General features: G+C 36.4%; 1 protein-coding gene across 2 annotated transcripts in view; it reads left to right on the forward strand.

The window, feature by feature from the left end:
• SCYL2 (SCY1 like pseudokinase 2) overlaps window positions 1-14,970 on the forward strand; it is a 59,219-nt gene that overhangs the window by 20,055 nt on the left and 24,194 nt on the right. For both annotated transcript variants that reach the window (XM_082634592.1, XM_082634593.1), the window contains exons 3-5: window positions 5,222-5,379; window positions 11,315-11,459; window positions 14,125-14,274. In XM_082634592.1, the coding sequence (XP_082490718.1) occupies window positions 5,222-5,379; window positions 11,315-11,459; window positions 14,125-14,274 (453 nt within the window). The remainder of the gene's footprint in view (window positions 1-5,221; window positions 5,380-11,314; window positions 11,460-14,124; window positions 14,275-14,970) is intronic.

The raw sequence follows: 14,970 nt of genomic DNA on the forward strand, positions 1-14,970 counted from the left end.
TAAAACATCTCAAGGTGACATTTAGGGAATTTAAGTTGTCTAATTTTTAAAATATAAACTTATTTTTAAGAACTCACATACAGAATAGTGCACAAATCATGAGTGAGCAGCTTTTTGAATGTTCACAGTGAACACACCTGTGTAACCAGCATCCATATCAAGAAAACATTGTTAATATTCATGTCTCTTCACATTTATTACCTTCCCCTACCCCCACCCCGCCCCTTCTCTCCGGGGGTAACTGCTCTCCTGTCCTTTGACACTTAGGAATAATCTTGCCAGTTTTTGAATTTTGTTTAGGTGGAACCATGGCATGTACTTTTGTGTTTGGCTCCCTTTTCTTAAATTTATTTTCATGAAATACATCTATGTAGTTGAATATAGCAATTTTTCTTTTCATTGATATATAGAGTACTGCTGTGAACATTGTTGTGTGCTGTTGGCATATATGACATGTTACCTAGATATGGAATTGCTAGGTAATAGTGTATGTATCTGTTCAGTGCCAAAAAGCTTTCCAGAGTGTTTGTGCCAATGTACACATCCACCAGCAGTTATAGATCTCCATATCTCTGCCCAAACCTTTCCATATTAGTCTTTTGAACTAAAAAGGGCTATTTAATTTTTGAAAATTCAGTGAAATATTTCCTGCTCCCCTACCTCTTGAACTTTTGTAATGTCTAGTAGATAGTTGCTGGGCTTAGAGTTTATGCTGCTGTATTTCTCTTATAGCTTTGAAACTGACTTAGTCTTTCTACAGAGTAGCATATTTAGGACTAAAATGGTTTTATAAACATAGACACTCTTGTCAAACGTATCCTTATTTCCTTTTTAAAGAATATTTAAGAGAGATTTCTGAGACAAATGCCCTGCAATGGATTTCATTAGCTTTTCTAATTTTTAATTAGACTTTATTTAAACAAGTCATTAAAGGGAAATTTTTTTGGTCAAACTGCATGTATAAGTGAGAAATGTTTGCTTCATATATGTGTCCTTTAAAATTGAAATACCATCACCGTATCTGTTAGATAGGAATACTATAACTATAGAGGCTGCTAATATATTTAAATAATTTGTAATAAAAGCACTACATAAATAGTTTCTGTCTCACCTGTATATATAACTTTTACTTCTTTTCAAGTAGAAGAATAGCTCAAGATTTTGAAATCTCTTTCAACTCTCCTATGTCAAGCCAAGAGATTTATTTGGGGGGAAAATGTTTTAAAAAACATGTGCGCGTGTGTGTATGTTTATATATAAAATTTTGCCTGGTTCTCAGGCTATTCATGCATTTATTTATTAAGCATTTCTGTTTATCTTGACACAAGATTCTGTGTTGCCAGGTGACTACTCTTCAAATGGATTTAACATTTATTAGGAGTCTTCACTAGAAGACTTTTATTACGATCTTTTTTATCCAGTTATGGAGTAGTTCCTTTTTAAAAAAATAAGGCAACTTCAGTCATATTTTGCCTTAAAAGTCATACTTGTTGGCCTATTTCTTTTGCCCTGCTTCATAAGCTTTGTAACACCCCCAGTTAAATTGCTATTCATATGAGGATAATAAAGATTGATCGATTTTTTAAAATTATGCAGTAAAAATTTACCTATTCATATTTATCCACTCTACTGCATGTAGGCTTGGACACAGTCCCTTCCTTATTACAGAATTTACATTATGTTATTCTAGATGCCAGTGTTCATGGGGTAAAGCTTGCTAATATTGTGTAGACAGAGGCATAATTAAATTATTATAAATAGTTAAATTCTAAAATACAGCTTTAACGTAAAGGAAACCGTTGTGCAAAGGTGAATGTGCTAGTCAAGTTGCTTAGATCAAAAATGATCATAGACTATCTAGTAATTTTAAGGAGTATATCTTGTTATCTCTCAGTCATCTCAACTTATTTTTAACTTAATCTAAATAAAAACTTAGATTTTGTTTTATTGTTTTGAGAAAGGAACATTGTTCCAAAATCACACAAAAAAATGAAGAACATGATGCTTGGAGTTACCACCAGCCAGTCCTGAAAGGCCCATAAAATAAAGGATTTCAGGGAATGTTTATGTTTCAAAAACCATCTCTGGTGGCTCTGAGGAATAGGTTAGTGGAGTTCATGATTGTTATTAGGGAATCCTAGACACATTGGTGTATACTAACTCAGATTTTATTACTTAAATTATCTTGTTTTCAGTGAGAGTTCAACTTTGTAGTTATAGTAAGCAAAGTAGCTTTTAAAAACTATAAATTAGGTCCATATCAAAAGACAGCCTCCATTATGACAAATATTAATTTTTAGAAAAGATAATTTATTTCATAGCCTTTTTTGTTTAAAGATAGGCTATTGAGAAAAAATACTTTTTATTTATGGGTAACTCTCTTTGCCAATGTATTTAAAAAAATATTAAGTGAATAAAACAATAGAGTGCCAAATGTTGCTTACATTATTTTATATTTGGTATTATTTATAATTTTGCAAAAAGAGCCTCACATTTTAATTAGCATTAACAGTTGTTGAATCTTAAGTGGAAGATATATTGGATGATTGCACTACCTCATTTTTTTTGTATATTTGAAAATTTTCGTAATGAAAAGTTGAAAACAGTTTTAATTCAACATGATAATGAAATGCTTCTAGTAGTTGCTTATCTTTATTGACCATCAGTAGGCAATGAACATCTGAGTATCTTTTAGGTGAAGATCCTGTGGTGGGTACAGAGACACTTATGGCATGGTTTCTTTCTTCAAGAAGTTTGTAATATACATATAGGTATAGACAGATAGGATTTTTATACAAGTGATATGTGTTAGCAGAGGGGGTAGTATAGTGAAGTAAGAGGAAAGACAAATTTAGAAATTAGATGATAGTCTATTCTGTTGAAAGGTTTCAAGGTGCAGGCTAAGAGTTTTCTTTTAGGGAGTCAGCATGAGGCCTAAAGGTTAGTTAATTAGTCATTACTTTTTTGACATTGTTTAATTTTAATTAACTGATCCGAACAAAGAAAGTTTTTTGTTTTTTTTTTTGCGGTAAGTGGGCCTCTCACTGTTGTGGCCTCTCCCATTGCGGACCACAGGCTTGGGACGCACAGGCTCAGCGGCCATGGCTCACGGGCCTAGCCACTCCGTGGCATGTGGGATCTTCCCGGACCGGGGCACGAACCCGCGTCCCCTGCATTGGCAGGCGGACTCTCAACCACTGCGCCACCAGGGAAGCCCCGAACAAAGAAAATATTTTGAAGATAGTTGATAACCTGTTCTGATCTATGTAGGAATCTTTCATTTTTGACCTAAAACAATAAATGAATGTCAGAGAGAGTTGTGTTTTTCTTTTTCTTTATGAACTGTAGTGTCCTGCCTTTAGAGTGGTGAATCTGTAGGAGCTCAGAAGTTACTTCATGTAATCTTTTTTTAAAGACTTAAAACATCTTGAAAAAATAAACACATTTATTAGATGCATTTATAAAATATGTTGGAACACTTACTAAGATAAAATTGTATGCGTGAATGAGATGGGAACTTGAACTTGTAGGTCATTTGTTTTTAGTTCAAATTAATATTACATAATGCTCTTAGCTCCTGTTTGTTCTGTCTCAAAATGATCAAAAGAGCTAATATTTTGTGTTTGTGTGTGTGTGTGTGTGTGTGTGTGTGTGTGTGTGTGTATGTATATGCCAGGTTAACTTGTGAAGGCAATATATATATGAGTGCTATTTAAAGCTCTCACTCAAATAGTTTTACTGAAGGCATATATCATGTTTTACCAGGATCTTATTTATTGGCCCTGTTATTTCTGGGGAGACAGAATGGTGTATTGGCTAAGAAAGTGACCCCTAGAGCTGGACTGACTGGGTTTGAATCTTGATTCTTCATCTTACCAATTGTGAGATCTTAGATAGTATGTTTATCTTTTCCACAGTGTCCTCATCTGTGAAGTGAGGATAATAACTTGTCTCATGGGTTGCTGTGAGGAGTGGAATAATTCCTAAAAAGTATACAGATGCTTGGGGAATAGGGTGTTCAGTTTGAGTTACTAAAATAGTCCCTTTACGTTATAACTTTTCAGAGGCTCAGTCCTCTAAAATCCTTAACTCATCTATATATGTATAAGGAGGCTCCAACTTAAAACAAGTTGTGTTTTGAGGAATTTACTGATTTGGGTTTCTGCACTGAATCTCCGTTGTGTAAATAGGTTGCCAGGCTAATTTGTGAAGGCAATAATCATAATGTAGCAAAAATAATTAGAAGAGAACAGCAATAAAATGGAAAGATACTGTCTTGGTATCAACTCAAAGATAGTTGAGTAGTAGTAGGTTTAATTAAAAGCATTTGAAAGAGACATAGAGCTCTGAAAGAGTCATTCAGAATCTTCCATAGAATTTTGGAGGGCTAGCATTGATTCTTTGCTAATTTTACTTCCAACTTTATCAGTTTTCTTTGCATTTATGATGGAGAGCTAACAGCATCACTGATGTATTACACAGTTATAATATATCACCTATCAATATGGCTATTTTTTGACTGATTTGTTAAGATTAGGTAACTGGATGGGAACTGTTTTCTTTGTGCAACTGAGAGAGAATGAAAGAGAGAAGGTGGTTAAGGAGGTTGTGTGCTTTTAGTAGTATAAAATAAGCTGTGACTGATCTCAGAGAGATGATAGGGGAGCAGTTTACCGTGCTGGTAACCATTCCCAGTTACTGCCCTTAACAAGAGGAGAGAGAGAAAGAGTATGGGTTATTCATATGTAAAAGATGCTTACAAATTGAGTTTTTGTATAAATAAGCACTCCCTGACATATAAGATGTTTCTTTTAAAAAGCATTTCAAGATTTTGTAGTATAATCCAGGGTTATCACTATGAAAAGCATTTTGAATTTTTTAACATTTTAACTTTTATTTGAATTCCAGTAAAATAAGAGATTACTACATAGGGGACAACACATTACACACAGTTTGTGTGTATCTCTGATACCAGAGTTCAAAGATGGAGATTTTCCGATGTTCTCCTTAGATGAGGGTTCTTAGTCTCATAACTCTAAAAATATTTAAATTTAGTAATTATGAAGAAACCAACTTTTTAATATCAGAAAAGTATTAAAATGGTGCTAAAATGCACCATTAGTTTTTAGTTATTTCTATTTGTAGACTGTTGTGACACTCAAATAAAATTTTATTGCTTTTATATATTCTTGATTAATTAGTTACACATTTCTTTCATTAGGAAGTAGCTGTTTTTGTCTTTGATAAAAAGCTGATTGACAAATATCAAAAATTTGAAAAGGATCAAATCATCGATTCTCTAAAACGAGGAGTCCAACAGTTAACTCGACTACGACACCCTCGACTTCTTACTGTCCAGCATCCTTTAGAAGAATCCAGGTAAATTTTTATGAAAACGTACATAAGAGACTTCCTAAACAAATAGTTTTTTAAAAACAAACTTTATGTTTGAAATCTATCTATACAGTATACTGTCAGTGAAAAGTTCTTATCAACTGAGTGTTGAGTTCTTATGGATTAGTTACTTCTTTGAAATTTATTTGCATATTCTATGTATATGTCTCTTTTTGAAACATTAATAAAAGTTTTCTTCACATTTGCCATGAGTCTGTATTTGTTTACTCTATGTTCAAGACTACAGCAGTCCAAATGGAAGATGCGAGAGAAGTACAGAATACAGTCGCTGCCTGAAAGTAATTTTTCTTGTTAATTTGCTAGAATTCATTGCCCCCTTTTCATTGATTCAATATTCAGAGGCTATTTTTATGTGTATTCCAGGTAGTACTGTTCTAGACGTTTAACCTTTTACTATGTCCAGTATATCAGTCCATAGTCCTCAGTTACTCTACTATCTCTTTTTCTCAAGGTGAACTTGGGAACTGTTGCTGAGAATGACAAGAAAACAGAATTTATGTTGTGTAATCTTAACTGGATCCTCAAGCCTTGGTGCTTTTAATTAATAACTCCTTTAGATACCCAGCTATATAAATCTTTTCCACATTACTCATAACCCCTAATTTATTCCTTCCTTCCTACTTACAGACTGTATTCCCCTCTCTTAAATCAGATCTTAACCAAATGGTTTGCCAATGCATTCTGTGGACCCTAGGATTTTAAGGATAGGGAAAGAAGAGGCAGGGGGAGGAACCTAGCTGGCAGGGGCCCAGGCTTCCCATCTCCCTTCAACCAGGACAGTTTGGCTTTTATCTATTTTATATTTTGGATTTCTACATAGTTCTTACTTTAGAATCTTCAGTAACCCACTGTCACTTACTCACTTCCCCTAAAGGCACAAGATCTTTTCTTAAAACCTAAAAGAAAAAAATCTAATATTTACCATGTGAAAAACTGTACTAAATTTTTTATATTTGTTTAACTCATTAATTCTCAACAACTATATAGAAGAACTGAGGATTGGAGCTGCTACTACATAAGCCACATAGTTATGGCACCCTGATTCCTGAGCCTATGCTGTGCCTACCCAGAAATATACTTATTTTATGTCTCTTATCATGATAATATTTTACTGCCCTTCTTTGTATAAATAAACCCAGAAGAAGACTATAGTTGTTGTCTTCTTACATATAACACTCACTATTATGAACCCTCTATCTCAAAGTGGACTAAGTTTTGTTGGTCACACTTGTCCTGAGCTTTCCTGACTCCATGCTTGTTTGTGCTATTTCCTCTAGAGTGTTTTCTATCAGTAGTTACAGTGTCATCTATCAGAACCTACCCACCTTTGTTATTTTAACTTGTATTTTTTTTTTTTTTAATATTCCATTGTATGAATACAGCATATTTTGTTTACCTGTTCATCAGTTGATGGGCATTTGAGTTGTTTCTCCTTTTTGCTTTTTATGAATACTGCTGCTGTGAACATTTGTGTACAAGTTTTTGTGTGGACATATGTTTTCATTTCCCTTGGGTGTACAACCTAGGAGCCAACTTGCTGGATCATATGGTAACTCAATATTTAGCCGACTGAGGATAAAGTAGGATTTTTTAAAAAATTAATTAATTAATTAACTTATTTTTGGCTGCGTTGGGTCTTCGTTGCTGCATGTGGGCCTTCTCTAGTTGCGGCAAGTGGGGGCTACTCTTCGTTGCGGTGTGCAGCCTTCTCATTGTGGCGGCTTCTCTTGTTGCGGAGCACTGGCTCTAGGTGCGTGGGCTCAGTAGTTGTGGCTCGCGGGCTCTAGAGCACAAGCTCAGTAGTTGTGGCACACGGACTTTGTTGTTCTGCTGCATGTGGGATCTTCCCGGAGCAGGGATCGAACCTGTGTCTCCTGCATTGGCAGGTGGATTTTTAACCACTGTGCCACCAGGGAAGTCCCTAACTTGTATTTCATCATTACATTTTAAGTCTCTTGGAGGGAGAAAGGCCAGTGTTTTATATCTTTCTCTGTCCCTTCAGCTTCTTTTATAGTGATTTAAATATTATAGGACTGGGGCTTTATTGGCGTTCATGAAGAGAGGTAATTCAAAGATTACTTTAAGGCATTTTCATTGATAGGTTATAAATTGCAGTAGCACTGATAGAAATAGGAACCCTTTAGGGAAGGAAAAAAATAACCTCTGGTTTTTTTTTTTTTCTTTTTTTTGCTGTATGCGGGCCTCTCACTGTTGTGGCCTCTCCCGTTGCGGAGCACAGGCTCCGGACGCGCAGGCCCAGCGGCCACGGCTCACGGGCCCAGCCGCTCCGCGGCATATGGGATCCTCCCAGACCGGGGCACGAACCCGTATCCCCTGCATCGGCAGGCGGACTCTCAACCACTGCGCCACCAGGGAGGCCCTAACCTCTGGTTTTTAATGACTTAATAATGTGGAGGTGACACTGGAATCATCCAAAAGAATGTGCTATAGAAAATAATCCAGGGACTTCCCTGGCAGTCCAGTGGTTAAGACTTTGCCTTCCAGTGCTGGGGGTGCGGGTTCAAACCCTGGTTGGGGAGCTAAGATCCCACATGCCTCAGGGCCAAAAAACCAAAACAAAACAGAAGCAATATTGTAGCAAATTCAATAAAGACTTTAAAAGTGGTCTACATCAAAAAAAATTTTTTTAATAAATAAGTAAAAAGAAAAGTAATCCAGGTGAAAGTTCAGAGGTGGTGATGTATATGGGGGTGAGTAAAATATAGGCAGTAATTAAAACCACGAAAAAAAATGAATTTCAAGAGCATAAGTCAAAAGAGCAGAGTAGTGAGGACAGAACTTGAAATGTAGAGGGGAAAGAAGAGCCAGCAAGAGAAATTGGAAGGATCACGTCGTATGACAGGAGAAAAATTGGCAACATGTTATGGAAGCCAAAGGAGGGAAGAAAGGACTCTCTTAACACTGGGGACCACCAAATAAAAAGGAAATAAGGACTGAGAAGAATCCATTGCATTTGACTAGTGAGAGGTTGTTAGTGATACTCAGTAATTTCAGTAGGATGGCAGTTTGGAAGCTAGAAAGGAACCCAGCAGAGAAGACATCATTATGTGAATAAAGTCCCATAGGAGGAATTCAAAGGAAATTTCAGGAGGATAGTTGCAAATCACTAATATACTGAAGTAAAGTGTAGGGAAATGAGATCATTCATGTTCGATGAACTTTACTTTTTCAAGATAGAACGTGGATAATAGATGAGTGGTAGGTAAAGGAATAAGGAGTTAATGGAATGAGGAGTTAATATAAGAGGGCTATGAAGGTATGTTCTTGAAAAATAAAAAGAGCAAGGTTAAATAAAGTATACTATGTATCTTTAGGCTATGAGTCTACAGAGACTTGGGTTTTCTATTTTCTCCTTCAGCTTACGACATAAGCAAGAGAGTAAAAGAAACCTGTGATGGCACCTACAGGGTTAATAAGGGTTTGCCCAGTAAAGGGTAGTAAGGGCAATAGTTTATTGTTGAGGTAGTAGGGAGAAAGACAGGAATAAAGTGTAGTCAGAACTGAATACTTCACATTTGTTGAATAAAGATACTGGGAAGCTAGGTTAGGTGGTGGTAGTAAAAGGGTAGGAGATGAATGGCTAGTAAACAGCTGTGGTTGGGGGAGGTGGTCCTTGAGAGAGGATTTAGCCCTTCTGGTGTGTAACTGTTTGTAATGATGATGGAAATAAATATTCATGAAAGATAATAAGGCCTTCAAGCTTGAAGAATAATCTTATGAATATTGATATGACCAAGGATGATTTTGGGGACAAGACAGAAAAGGAAAAAAATAAGAGTTGCTAAAATAAACGAGTCCTGGGAATCATTGGAAACTGTAGAGAAGACTAAGGGGGTTTTGAGCAGTTTTCCTCCGGTGCAGTTCAGCAAATGAAAGTCTGTGTCCACTGTGTTAACGAGCTTAGTGTGGGAGTCAAGAACAAGATCAAGATCATCATCTTTATTGATAACTGAGCAGGGAGGACAGTGTAACTTTCTTCTTCAACCTAAGCAGCTCTGTCTTTACCGCTCATACATATTGAACTTCTGCATATGCTTCATTTGAAAAATGGGTTCAAAGTGAAAGAAAAGTAACTCAAGTATTACTGACAGAACAGCAAAAGGCATATTTGCCATTAAACAGTTACTGTCCAGGTGTAGAGGCTTGGTATAGCTTTGTTACTGCACTGCCTTGTAGTTCTTCATTGCCAGAGCCTAAGCCAAAGTCCAAAATGTTAGGACTTGAATCTCAGACAGTTGGTAATTACAATAGCAATTGTAAACATTTATTGAGCTTACATTTTTAGTCAACATGCTATGTATTTTATATGCATTTGCTCATTTGATCTTTACAGTAACCTTTCAAGGTGGTCTTTTATCACAAGTTTACAAATGGGCAAAGTGAGGCTCAAAGTGTCCAAAGTCACCAACAAGGAATAGAGATGCTGGGACTTGAAGTTGGGTATTTGTCTTCAGAGCTTGAGCTCTTGGTCATTACTCTATAAGGCTTATTGAAGCCTTATTGAATGTTTCTAATGCTGAGGGCCCCGGCTCGATCCCTGGTTGGGGAACTAAGATCCTGCAAGCCGTGCGGCACAGCCGAAAAAAAAAAAAAATCAAACAATAATTTTAAAAATTGGAAACTTGTGACACCTTTAAAAATGATACATAAAATAGATAAAAGCAAAGGTGCTATGAGATTGAAGTAGTCATCAGGCTAGTCACTCCCACTGGCATCTGGACCTGGCTGCCCGGTCCTGAGATCTTCCACATGGACCTCCTGCCAGGGAGCTCCCCGAGCTCCAGGTGTGTCCATGTGGCCGTGCTCTGGCCAGGATGTCACATCTCCTGGCACGTCCTGCCCCTCAGCAACCTGGGGGAGCCCTGCTGATCCTCTGCACACGGGCTCCACGGTCACTCCTACTCACCCACCCAGAAACAGGAATACCCCCCCCCCGCCCCCCGCACCAAGCACACACATGGCATGCCTGTCCTGGCAATGTGCTGTGTAGGACAAGTGGACATCAGGGCTTGCAAAGTACCCTAGGACAGTGGTCCCCAACCTTTTTGGCACCAGGGACTGGTTTCGTGGAAGACAGTTTTTCCATGGACGGGGGTGGGGGATGGTTCAGGAGGTAATGTGAGCGATGGGGATCAGCAGATGAAGCTTCGCTCCCTGGCCCTCTGCTCACCGCCTGCTGTGCGGCCTGGTTCCTAACAGGCGGCGAACCACTACGGCCTGAGGGTTGGGGACCCCTGCCCTAGAAGACACCACAGGATGCCATGTTTCCCAAAGCAAGAACAAAAGGGTTTTCACATTGTTTCCAGGAGCAAAAGACAGTCCTAGAGATGCAAAAATGATGTGCCCTCCCAGGGTTCCAACAGCTCACAAAGGTCCCAAGGGACGTAACTCAGGACCCCTCCCTCACCCAGGTGTTTGCTCTTAGCAGTGAAAAAAAAAACGTAACCGTCCTGTGGGAGCTGGAGCTATGCCCTGTCCCTCTTCCTGACTCATTGCTCCAGAGGTGTCTGTGGGAAATCTACAGGTTCCTTTGAGCATATTCTGAGATTTAGAGCCTTAGAAATAAGGGTAATGTCATCGGTATAATGTAACAGTATGTTAAATTAATTCATTGGTTTTCCATAAAGAATATCAATCATTCAAAATCACAGTTGATATAACGTTTATTTCCTGACTTTTTAAATTTAAAAAATGTATCACAGCTGTTATAACACTTAAAAGACTAAATGATTTATCCAGCGTAATTCATATACAAAGCTTCCTGACTTTGCTTTGTTGGCCTAAGTGTGTTATATGAATGCTGAAAATAAATCTAAAATTGTCCACCTTCTTTTTGATAGTTAAATAAGACCACTAATATTTTTCTTTTTTAAAACAGGGATTGCTTGGCATTTTGTACGGAACCAGTTTTTGCCAGCTTAGCCAATGTTCTAGGTAACTGGGAAAATCTACCTTCCCCTGTATCTCCAGACATTAAGGATTATAAACTTTATGATGTAGAAACTAAATATGGTTTGCTTCAGGTATGTATTTTTATTCATCATGTGGATGGAATATTTTCCTTCAAAATTGTTTTTAGCCATTTCAAATTTAGCTGTATAAACTGCTTTATGTAAACCTTTAGATCTTTTCAGTCATTTAAAAATTATTTCTATGTTCTAGAATTTTTCTACAGTTTATTGTTAGGCTTAAATTACCTTTTTAATGTATGAAACATAACGTTAGTAACCTTTGGAGAACAGCACTTGTTGACTGGTGGATGTGGTGTTTCCTTTTTAATGTTTTTCAATTTTAAACCTTCACAGTGCATCCATAAGTCCCTCCACTTTTTCTGATTTTCCTTCCCCTGCTTACCAAAATATCTTTGGCTTTATAGAGTGAATTTATACAGTAGATTCTTTGTTTTGGGGGGCCAGAGATCATTTTATTCATTATTTTTAACAGTATTGTTAAGGTATAATTAATTGGCATACAATAAACTTCACATGTTTAAAATATACAGTTTTTTAAGTTTGTAGGTGGAACTGTCACTACAATCAAAACAATTTACATATGGACCTTCCAAAGTTTCCTCATACCCATTGTGGTCCTCCCCTCCTGCTCCTTGCTGTCTTCTGTCTCTCACCCCAGGAAGCCACTGACTACTTTCTGTCACTAAATCAGTTTGTATTTTTAGAATTTTGTAAATGAAATCATACAATATGTACTCTTTTTCTGGCCTGGCTTCTTTCAATCAATCTGATTATTTTGGTATTCACTCATATAGTTGTACATATCAATACTTCTTTTAGTACTGAGTAGTATATCATAGTTTGCTCATCCATTCACCTGTTGATGATCATTTGGGTTGTTTCCAATTTTGGGCTATTGCAAATAAAGCTGCTATGAACATTCATATATAAGTTTTTGTATGGACATATGCTTTCATTTCTCTTGGTTAATTACCTAGGAGTAGAATGGCTGGATCAAATGGTATGTGTATATTTCATTTTTTAGGAAACTGAAAAACTGTTTTCCAAATGATAGTACCATTTTACATTCCCATTGCAGTGTATAAAAGTTACATTTTTTTCACATCTTTGCAAAATTTGGTATGGTTGGCCCTTTCAATTGTAACCATTCTTTTTTTTCGTGGGATCTTAGTTCCCTGACCAGGGATTGAACCCAGGCCCTCGGCAGTGAAAGCATGGAGTCCTAACCACTGGACCGCCAGGGAATTCCCTCAATTGTAGCCATTCTAATATGTGTGCAGTGGTATCTCACTGGAGTTTTAATTTGCATTTCCTTAATGAATAATGATGTTGAACACCTTTTTATATGCTTCCTTGCCATCTGAGTGTCTTTTTTGTTGACATGTCTGTTCAGATCTTTTGCTTATTGTTTAAATGAGTTGTTTGTTTTCTGTTATTGAGTTTTGAGATTTCTTTATATATTGTGGACACAAGTTCTTTGTCAGATACACGACTTAAAAATATTCTCTCTTAGTCTGTGGCTTATCTTATTCTCTTAACAGTATATATTTTCTAATTGTGGTAAAATACACATAACATAAAATTTGCCATCTTAGCCATTTTTAAGTGTACAGTTTAAGTACATTCACATTCTTGTGCAACCATCACTTCCATCCATCTCCAGAACTCTTTTCACCTTGCAAAATTTAAGCTGTACCCATTAAACAATAACTCCCCACACCCCACCTCTCATGCCTTCCAGCCCCTGGCAACCATCATTCTACTTTCTGTCTCTATTAATTTGACTACTCATATAAGTGGAATCATGCAGTATTTTTCTTTTTGTGACTGGTTTATTTCAGTTAGCATAATATCCTTTAGGTTCATCCATGTGGTAGCGTGTGTCAGAATTTCTTTCCTATTTGAAGGCTGAATAATATTCTGTTGTATGTATTTACCACATTATGTTTATTCATTCATTCATTGATGGACACTTGGGTTGCTTTCACCTCTTGCTATCGTAATACTGCTATGAACATGGGTGAACAAATATCTCTTCAGGACCCTGCTTTCAGTTCTTCTTGGGATATACCCAGAAGTGGAATTGCTGGATTCTATGGTAATTCTATTTTTAAGTTTTTGAGGAACTGGCATACTTGGTATGGTTGGCCCTTTCAAATCCAGTTTTCACATTTAACAAATTCTATGGTAATCTCAGGCACAAATATAAAATTACCAAATATTAATCCAGTGTGAGAATGAGTGAACATCAGTTAATGTTTGAAAACTGAGCACAGTGCTATTCAGAAAAACTTAATTTCAATATGAAGTATAAGTATATAAAAATATTAAGAATTAGAATCAAATTGACAAAGGTATTTCTTGATATTTACTGTCTTTAAGTAAGAAACCAAAGATTCTCTCACTTTTCAAACTCAGGAACTGAATAAATTTGGGTAGCAAACTGCTTTTATTACTGTCTTTTCTTTTGCTTTTATGCATATAGAAAGGAACTTAATAAATAGTTGTCCTCTGTTTTTACAATTGGGTTTTTCTTGCAAATGCTTAGAATGCTCTGGCAACTGAGAATATCTACACTTTTGCATTTATGAAATTTAATTGTTACCTGATGTGTAAAAAATTTTTATTGGGAGAAGCAGCAAATTTGATTATTATAAGACATTTATTGTAATTGAAAGGAGTTTTTATTAAAAATGTCTTTTATTTCCATTTACAGGTTTCTGAAGGATTGTCATTTTTGCATAGCAGTGTGAAAATGGTTCATGGAAATGTTACACCTGAAAATATAATTTTGAATAAAAGTGGAGCCTGGAAAATAATGGGCTTTGATTTTTGTATATCATCGACCAATCCTTCTGAACAAGAGGTAATGAAGGTTTTATTCTTCTCATTTTTTAAAGCTCTGGAAATTTGTGATTGCATCTGGAATAGATTAGAGAATTTATAAGCCTGATAAATGTGTAGAAACAGGCTATGTGGTACAATGGTATGTTTAAATGTATAGCTTTATAGAAAATTTCTAGTGTTCATTGTACCTATGAATATTTAGCTCATTAATTCCTCAGTAATGTTACTTGAGAAGAAAGTACTAGAGTTAAGCAAATTTGAGCACTATTGGGTTAAGTAGATTTTTTTCCCTCAGAGTGTCAGATACACAAACATTGTGAATCTCTAGCAGTGTTTCCCCAGCTTATTGGATCACAGAATCTTCGTTAGAGAGCATGATAACAATAGCAGTGATAATAATGGGTAACATTTATTGAAGCGCTTTTCTGAACACTTTTTGTGTATTTACTTATTATCCTCACAACGACTCAGTGAGGTATGGGAATAATACAGATGAGTAAGCTAGACTCATAGAATAAAATAATTTGCCTAAGTTTAGGCAAGTGGTAAGTGGTAGAGCTAGGATTTAAACCCAGTCTTTCTGGTTAAAAAGCACCTGTTACTTAGTGATTATGAAACCTGCCTATTTATACTTGGGAAAACACTGCAATATTTCAAATTTTTACAATGTAATTGTTACCTTTAACAACCATGCTTTGACCTAAAATATATTTCT

This window comes from Mesoplodon mirus (assembly GCF_964341445.2).
Source record: "Mesoplodon mirus genome assembly, chromosome: 11".
NCBI classification, from domain to species: Eukaryota; Metazoa; Chordata; class Mammalia; order Artiodactyla; family Ziphiidae; genus Mesoplodon; species Mesoplodon mirus.